The sequence below is a fragment of the Mastigoproctus giganteus genome, chromosome 10, assembly GCF_048544385.1.
Source record: "Mastigoproctus giganteus isolate SK-2022 chromosome 10, ASM4854438v1, whole genome shotgun sequence".
Lineage (NCBI taxonomy): Eukaryota > Metazoa > Arthropoda > Arachnida > Uropygi > Thelyphonidae > Mastigoproctus > Mastigoproctus giganteus.
The window spans coordinates 34,499,130-34,507,831 of NC_143584.1; the positions used below are offsets into that span (position 1 = coordinate 34,499,130).

At 36.5% G+C, this 8,702-nt stretch overlaps 1 protein-coding gene across 1 annotated transcript in view; it reads right to left on the reverse strand.

Annotated features, from left to right (window-relative positions):
- Positions 1 to 6,728, reverse strand: part of LOC150078964 (secreted frizzled-related protein 5-like) — a 158,894-nt gene extending 152,166 nt beyond the window's left edge. The window contains exon 1 of the mRNA XM_090382622.1: positions 5,870 to 6,728. Within this exon, the coding sequence (XP_090238748.1) occupies positions 5,870 to 6,344 (475 nt within the window). The 5' untranslated portion in view covers positions 6,345 to 6,728. The remainder of the gene's footprint in view (positions 1 to 5,869) is intronic.
- Between the last annotated feature and the right edge of the window lie 1,974 nt (positions 6,729 to 8,702).

Below are 8,702 nucleotides of genomic sequence, written 5' to 3' on the forward strand. Positions count from 1 at the left end.
GTCTTCTGCGTGTCCAAAACGACACGTTCCACAATTCCACTCGATTTGAAAAATACAGCTATCATTTTCTTCTTTACAGATCGGGATTTTCTGACAATTACGGGTGTGTCGTCATCATCAAAGACCCAAACTTTGTTTTGAGCCTTGGTCGGCAGATCGTAATAGTACAGCCAAGTCTCGTCACCTGTCACGATGCTGTTCACATACCGAGATTGTCCCTTATCAAACTTTTTTAACATCTCCCGGCACCAAGTCACACGTCGTGTCATATGCTCTTCAGTCAGTTGATGCGGCACCCAGAGAGAACAAAGTTTCTTCACGTGCAAATGATCTTGCAGAATCGAACGAATTGCTGGTGCATTTAGGCCCAAAGTATCCTCTATCTGTTGGTAGGTCACTCGCCTGTTTTCGTCAAGCATTTTCCTCACAGCAGTAACGTTTTCCTCCGTAACTGACGTTCGTGGCCTTCCCGGCCTCTCAGAATCCTCCAGAGTGAAATTTCCCCTTTGGAATTCTCTATACCACCTGAATATCGTTGTACGATGTGGACAATCATCATCTAGTGCAAGAGTCATTTCTTCTAAGCACTGGTCTATGGTTAAACCACGCACGAAATTATACCGCAAAACTGTCCTTATCTCATTTCGTGACCACGATGCCATCGCAAGCACTTTACACTCTCACTTCTAATGAATAACTGAGCCCATCGACTTGGCGCGGCGGCTACTATGCACGTATGAACATGTATCAACATGCAGCAACAAGCAGCTTCCTGTGATTCATTGTTGCGTCATATTGCAAAACTTTCCTAGTACCCTTTGTACTCTGACTGAAACTAGAAGACCTTACAAATTCACTGTAACTGTTTTATTGCAGCGAATTTATCACGCAACAGCTAACAATGTGGACGTTTACTTGTGGAGGCATACCGACCCGATCTCATAAAGAGCGAATTTTCATCCGCGTACGTTACCCCGTTACCCAGTATTACATCAAGACAGTGGCGGATTTAGCACTTGAGAGGCCCCAGGCGCAATTAAATTTTGAGCCCCCCCCCCATAAATATTTTCGGTACCACTACAGTATGCATTCTACGCGCACGTTTTTACTATAGCACGCGCTCTAGATTTGGTGTTGCGGTTTTAATCATTTTGGTTGCGCAATTCTTCCATACATATTTTAAATAAATAAAAATAAATTTTCTGTTTATACTCCGGGACGACCAAACGGTCAGAGGAGTTCACAAGATAGAGAGAATACAAGAAACAGCACCGTATTCAGTAGTCACGGGCTTGAACCCCGGTCACTCAAGGCACGTGTACTTATGCACCCGCGCGCCTGACCACTAGGCTACGGCAGCCTTTAATTGGGAATTAAAAAATTAATTCCCAATTATCACTTGCTATAAATGTCACGTTGTTGTTATTTGGTTTTAGGAGCATTAGCAGCTAACGCCATATTGCTCCGGGAATATGCGGTGGTCATTCCCTGACCTTTCCGCATCCTCCGTATGTGGTGGTGACGAGCTCGAACCCCGGTCTAATCAAGAAGCGTGTACTACGCACTGCTGCTCCTTCCCACCTGGCTCCGGAGGCGCCTAAATGTTACGCCTCATCAAACAATTCAGTTTTGATAAATACATAAACAATACATAAGATATTCCAGATACTTGATAACAAAACAAAAATACTCCTACACTAAAACACCAACCACACCAAACTCTAGTAATTTGTAACAGATTCGTGAGTGAAATGTTAGTTCCGAAAGTTATTAAAAAAGACGATGCTCCGTTACATGTGAGCCAGCGCAGTAATGATTTCAGAGGCTTTAAAAGACTACTGCGCTTGCTTATTGGTTCCCAATTAGTTTTTTTTTTTATGAAATCCCCAAACACAAAAGGTATCAAAAGCTATAGTACTTGGTACCGTGCATCATGGGTTGAAGGAAAAGTATTGGGGGGGGGGGAGTAGCGGATTAAGATCGGTTGAGGCCCCGGGCGCAGAAGAAAATATTGGGCCCCTTAAAAAAAAGACAGAGACAGGGAAAATAAAAATACATGTTAATCATTTTTTTTTAAATAAATAAAAAATATTATGTACTATTAATGTTTTATTTCCAATAAAATTTGAATATAATATATGTATAATATAATTAATAATAGCATGATAATAATCACAAAGTTTTGAACTAATAGTTGAACATATTAGTTCAACTATTTTGTTGTGGTTTTGCGTGGGCCCTTCAGAAGTCGGGGCCCAGGGCGCGCGCCCGGTGCGCCCGCCGTTAAATCCGCCTCTGGGGGGGGGGTGCTGTAAACTTTGCTCTAGAGACTAAACATGGGTTTCACCACTTCAAGCCTCCAATAAGCAAAGTGGTGGTATTGCACCGGTTGATGAGAGTCATCTACCACCTATTGAGTTGCGAATACTTTTGAACTGCCTCCTCGAACAAATCTAATATCGTTTCTTGAGCAATATCGTCACAGGGTTCTTCACTCGTGGAATTACCACCACTAGGAAAAAACTGAAAGTGTTTAATTTAAGCATTAATGATATGTATTCTACTTCAGATTCACTTAGTTCGCATAGATATTTCATATAATATGTAGGGATATTCGCATAAGAGTTTACTAACTTCTCATCTTAAATTATAGTTTTATTCAGTAACGGTAATAAAGATGAGTGTTAAAATTTAAAATGAAATATATTTTTTTTTTTTTTGAGACCTGAGGCTCCCTCGATTTGAGAGGCCCCAGGCGCGCGTCTCGTGCGCCTGTGCGGAAATCCGCCACTGCACAAGATCATACCGTACAAGTTAGAAATGATGGTACATAGTGTTCATCACGTAATTACCCATTTGTCTTCCATCACTGTTATCAAGGAAATTAAAACTTAGCTCTGAAACATAGTACTTATCGTTGGAAAAACAATTAAAAAAAAAAAAAACTTGCAGGCACTTAGGACACAAATCTCGTATATATAATAAAAATATTACCATATAAATTTTCTGTTGTTACTCCGGGAAGACCAAAGGAGTTCACAAGATAGACAGAATACAAGAATCAGCACCGTATTCAGCAGTCACGGGCTTGAACCCCGGTCACTCAAGGCACGTGTACTTATGCACCCGCGCTCCTGACCACTAGGCCTGATTGAATTAAATATTGACTTTGTAAGTACAGGCACCGGATAGTTCTTGATCGATACCGTTGTCTTTGACTTGAGCATCAAAGTATTGAAGGGAAGTCGAAAACAGGCCTGACGTAGCCGAGTGGTCAAAGCGCGAGTGCCGTAGCACACGCTTTTTGAGTGGACCGGGGTTCAAGCCCGTGACTGCTAAATACGATTAACATTTGTATTGACTGTTTATTGTAAACTCCACTGACCTGGTGGTTGTGTAAACATGTTGAGTTTAAACAAGAAAGTTTAAAGAAAGTTGAGTATAAACAAGAACTTTCAAATGGTTTAGCGTTCAAAGGAAAGTATAGTGGTGATGTGAACTGGTGCGATTTGCATCGAGCACTTATATTTCGGAAGTGATTTTTTGGACACTCAACGCATCATTCATCTGCTCACGAGGAGTGCATATACTTAATCATCGAAATTTTTATTTTGTGTGTTTATTTATTGTACCAAGATTGTGAGTAAAATTTAACACTAAATATTATGATTAAAATTTATCCTACCCAAAGTGACTCCATTATCCGAAGTTTCAGTCAAATGTCCATGCTAAAGTTACATCTCCATAAATGCGATCAGTCATATTGTAAAGCATGAAATTTATGAAGGAGGCTATCATAATGTTATATAATTGACTGGAATTTAAAAAAAAAAAAAAAAAAAATCTATTTATTAGTTTAGTAAGGTGCATTGGCAAGCTTATTTATTATTTTTTTTGTAAGTAATTCTTAAATAGTAATTTTCTAATAAACCAAGAAGAAATGAAAATCACATAAAATGATTAGGGTGTGAATCTGTTATGAAAAAATGCGGAAAAAAAGAACGTAGAAACATAAATAAACGAGGACAGAAGAGTTGAAAAGGGAGAGTGGAAGGAATATGTATCTAAAAATTTTGAAAATATTAAATGAAAGATTAAATATTAAATAAAAGGTTAAATCAGTGGTTTTCAACCGTTTTTTTTTTTAATAACGTCACCCCTAAGTAATTTATTTTATTTTGCGGCGCCCCTACTCAATTTTCTGCCTGTTAGATCCGATTCTCTCTCTGTATATATATATATATAATATTAAATTTTTTTTATATTATGTATATATAATATTAAAAATATGCTATATGGTAGTTATTACAATAATATAATTATAAAAATTACATTTTATAATACAAGTTATATATATATACAGTATATAATAATTTTCTTCTTTATATATAGATACTAAGTAAACATCAATTATAGATCACCACAAAATTAAAAAGATACTGTGTACCTTTCTATATAATGAAATAAACATATAAATTTTAAAAAATAATAAGTTTAAGTAACTTAAATCCAAATTACGTGGTACCCCTGAAATGTTGTTGCGGCACCCCAGTTGAAAACCACTGGGTTAAATATTAAATAAAATATATAAATATTAAATAAAGAAATGTAGTGAACCACTTTGCAAGCCAATAATAAATTTAGACCATTGCCCACCTGATAGCGCCGAGGCCAAAAAAAGTGTGAAATATCACAAATAAGATGCAATAATCCAACCAAAAGAATGATAGATATAAGACAAACAGAAAAAAATAACAGACAACCTTTGTGTTTATTAGTTATTATTTATAGTATTCGTGAATTCCAATGGATTCCTAATATTATTGGTGTTATGAGGAATTGTGTATTAATTTTGGCCTCCAAACTACACAGATAATTTTTATACTTAAGACTCAGCAAAATGATTGTCTTCATCCTCTATTGGTGCTTATGGGAAACAAGTATTATTTGCAGTATAGGCCCTAACGGCGTTTGGTCACGCGTCAATGACACATATTCGAGTACTGTACAGTACTATAAAAAAAAAAAAAAAAAAAAAATGCACGTACTTTCTATACTTTGTATAAATTAACTGGTTTCTGCATAAATGGTTAGCGAAGTTCATATTGTCTCTAGCTAATCATTACATTGTGCGTGTGTTTTTGTTTCTCTGTGATAAACTACACCGGAGTTACCGAAAATTGACACCTACTTAAATAACTGTTAAAGCAATGACTAATACTTCCTTTATTAATAGCGCGAACGCCTAGAGATAAACTCGAGTTCAGAGCATGGTGGATAAGTTAATAGTAAAACTGGAAGCATTAATTATATGATAACATCTGCAGCTAAGCATTTATTTAAGCATCAGAATTCGGAAAATGGCCAGTCGTAAGAAAAATGATTGTGATTATCGCGAAATAACCAGAAAAAAATTTGTGGTGTAGATTTATTTATGACTGAAAATGTTTATGTATTTTTAGAATATCAGAACGGCACTTTTGTTAGCTCCAGTTTATTTATTTATTTATTTTACATATACGAATGTTTTCTAAGGTAGGGCTTCGAAATTATTCGACAAGCCAGAAGACATTTAAACGTCAGTTAAAACAACTATAATAAGATAATTCATATGAAATGTATGAATCTGGAGGAATATCTTTTTATTATGATAGTTACATTCGATTATATTTGAATTGCTTACTGGCATGAAATATGAAAAAAAAAAAAAAAAAAAGCAAATTAGTCAGTTGTGAAAAGCAGTTACAGAAGACGTTAATTATGCCTTAAGTTTTGTTACAATTTTTATCATAATCTTGAATATCTAATTTTAGATCAATAAATAAACCTAATTAATTTTGTTTTTTGGAGAAAATAAGATTACTCTTACCGCCATTGACCTGTGACTGGACTGTTATACACATGTCGTTGTCTACGGGAAACTTGTCACAGCGGACCATATCCGGCCATGGATAGCCATACGTCTGCATGCGGCTTTCGCACCCTTGTCTCACGGCCTCGCACAACGAGCGGCAAGGATAGATGGGTCTGTCCAGACATACGGGAGAAAACAAAGAGCATAGGAACAACTGAGTGTCAGGATGACATTTTAGATTAAAGAGAGGTACCCAAGAGCCAGCTTGGTGCGATACCTCTGCCATAGTATCGTGGTCTAAAAGGTTAGGTAGGCGCATTTTTGTGTAGCCTATTCCATGACACAGAGTCAAGTTTGCTGGGATATCCACACAAGTAGGTTGGGTGAGTCGGCTTCCCACGACGCTCCACTCCGTGATATAAGGAGATCCGTCAGTTACGTATATTAGAAGATAGCCTATTATTAGTAAGCACGACCGTATAGTTAACATGGCCAAAACGTCCACGAATCAGTCGCCGCCTTTCCCTGCTACTTAGCCACACAACTCCGCTTCGGTATCCACTGTCTACACAAGCAGACGCCGAGACGAGACCAAGTTTTACCTGTCCTGACCGGGATGCCTCCGGCGGCTGTAAAAACGTGCACGATCTGGTCAGTTTAAAATAGAATGCACATGCTAGTAACAGGAATGTAGATTATCAAACTTAAAATAAAGAGATAGGATCGAAAATCTCTGTGATAGATAATCCATATACTCTGAAATGGCTTAGTGCAAAAAAAGAAGCTCTCGCACACACATGGATGGAATCAAATCCACCTTAATTGGTGTCTCGATGTTTGGTTACTTCCTCAGACCCATTACTCAGACTAAGTGTGAGAGGAATGTAGACAACTACGTACAATATACATTGACAACTCTTTACTGTCAGGCTGAGAATAATCACGTGGAGCATCACTACCAATCACGGTTAAGCTGCCGGGAGGTAGAGGGGCGCCGACAGTGGGGGAGCGACGTTATCTGGGCTGGGATCGGTTGGCACATGGGTGGAATACCAAACAGCTGACAGTGTGAATCTTTAGGTAGGCAAAAGAAAACTTATACACAGTATTTATTTATTTAGAAATTTACTAACTATTGTGGAAAAAAACGTCTGAGATGGACTACGACCTGTTAACATACTAAATTATGTTCGCAGCGTCTGTCATATTTTCGCAACTTGCTGTGTGTTATGATATAGTTCAGCCTTTTACTTTATATATCATATATAGTAAAAGGCAACTGAATTTACACTAGTTGTCATAACTGATAGAGATGATAAATGCTTTTCATAAATATAGAATCCTTAACAGTTTTGCATATTATTACTAGCTGATATAAATGCGTATTTCAAAATACAATAATAGGCTTTTATGATCATGATAGAGGTGATAAATGATTTTCATAAATATAGAATCCTGAACAGTTTTGCATATTATTACTAGCTGATATAAATGCGTATTTCAAAATACAGTAATAGACTTTTATGATCATCTAAACCTGCAATAAAGGCATAGCTTATGTAACATTAATATCTCCTAAATATCTCTTTAAAATTGTAATATAAATTACAATGTAATAAAATTATAATATAAATTTAAAGATTTTTATTAAAAATTAAGTATACATGTAAAAGAAATAAAGCGTAAGAAATTTTGAACGCATGTATGTCTGATGAATATTCCAGCTTAAGTTCTGCTGTCATTTTTCTCTGCTGTTTGGGAGAATGACAGAAAGAACAAGTTCCGATGTAGGAAGAGCGTTCCGGAGAGATCTCATTTTGCACGAGGATATGGCGGGAAGACGGGAGTGGAAAGAAAAACGTTCCTCAGTGTTACCCTATTGACGAGCTGGGTGGGCCTGCTGTCTCGAGGTTGAACCGTGACAAATAGTCTTTTAATTCTGACCCAGCCTTTCACCCGGGGTAACAATGAGCAATGAGAGCCACTCTCAACGCGCTCAGCGTCTGTGCCGATAATCGGTCGTTCGAACGAGGACTAAAGTACGTGTGGGAAAATGGGTAAGTTTCTCTAGTGTAGGTTATAGTAAATAAGGTGACTAAGTTCATGGCCGTATGAACATTTAGTGATGTGAAATTTTCTTAGATCGTAAATGTAGACATATAGGTGGTTCGGCAGGTTTTTCTCTTTAATTCCTTGACCCCAATGTTGCTCTTGACGACTGAGTGTAACCAGAGGGAATGGTTAAAAGAATGAGCATGAAACAACTAAAGACTATTTATAAGGAAACTTTCTGATTTTTGTTGGTAAATCCACGAAGTGAACTTTCTGACTGGAAGTTCTAGAATAATTATAAAGAAGTTCTCGCTTGAATATACATATTCTGTAGAAGCGACATAAATAATATCTATCTCGCTTATCACTAACGCTTACCAAATGTTATGACTTAAAAAAAAAAGGATTAATTAATTAATTTAATTTAGCTGCAGCATAATCTGTTTTAGTCACTTCTTTTGTACACAAATAAACTAATGTATCAAAAAGTTTATATAAGATAATCGAGAACCCATGAGTTAATATTTGGAATTTATAATAATGAAAAACTACTTAAAATTACTTATAAGTGAAAATCATGATTAGTAAATTATATTTTATCTTGGAATGATCAGGTACTTGCTAGATGTTAAATTTATTTCATTACCACTGAAAAAAGAAAAGAAAAAGATAAGCTGCTGTCAAAATTAATTTAATTAATGTTCTAACTCACTTATTAAAAGCGGTTCCAATGTTCGTAAATTCCTTTAGAAAACTGAACGCTTTCCGATTAGGACATGTTTATAAGGGGACAGTA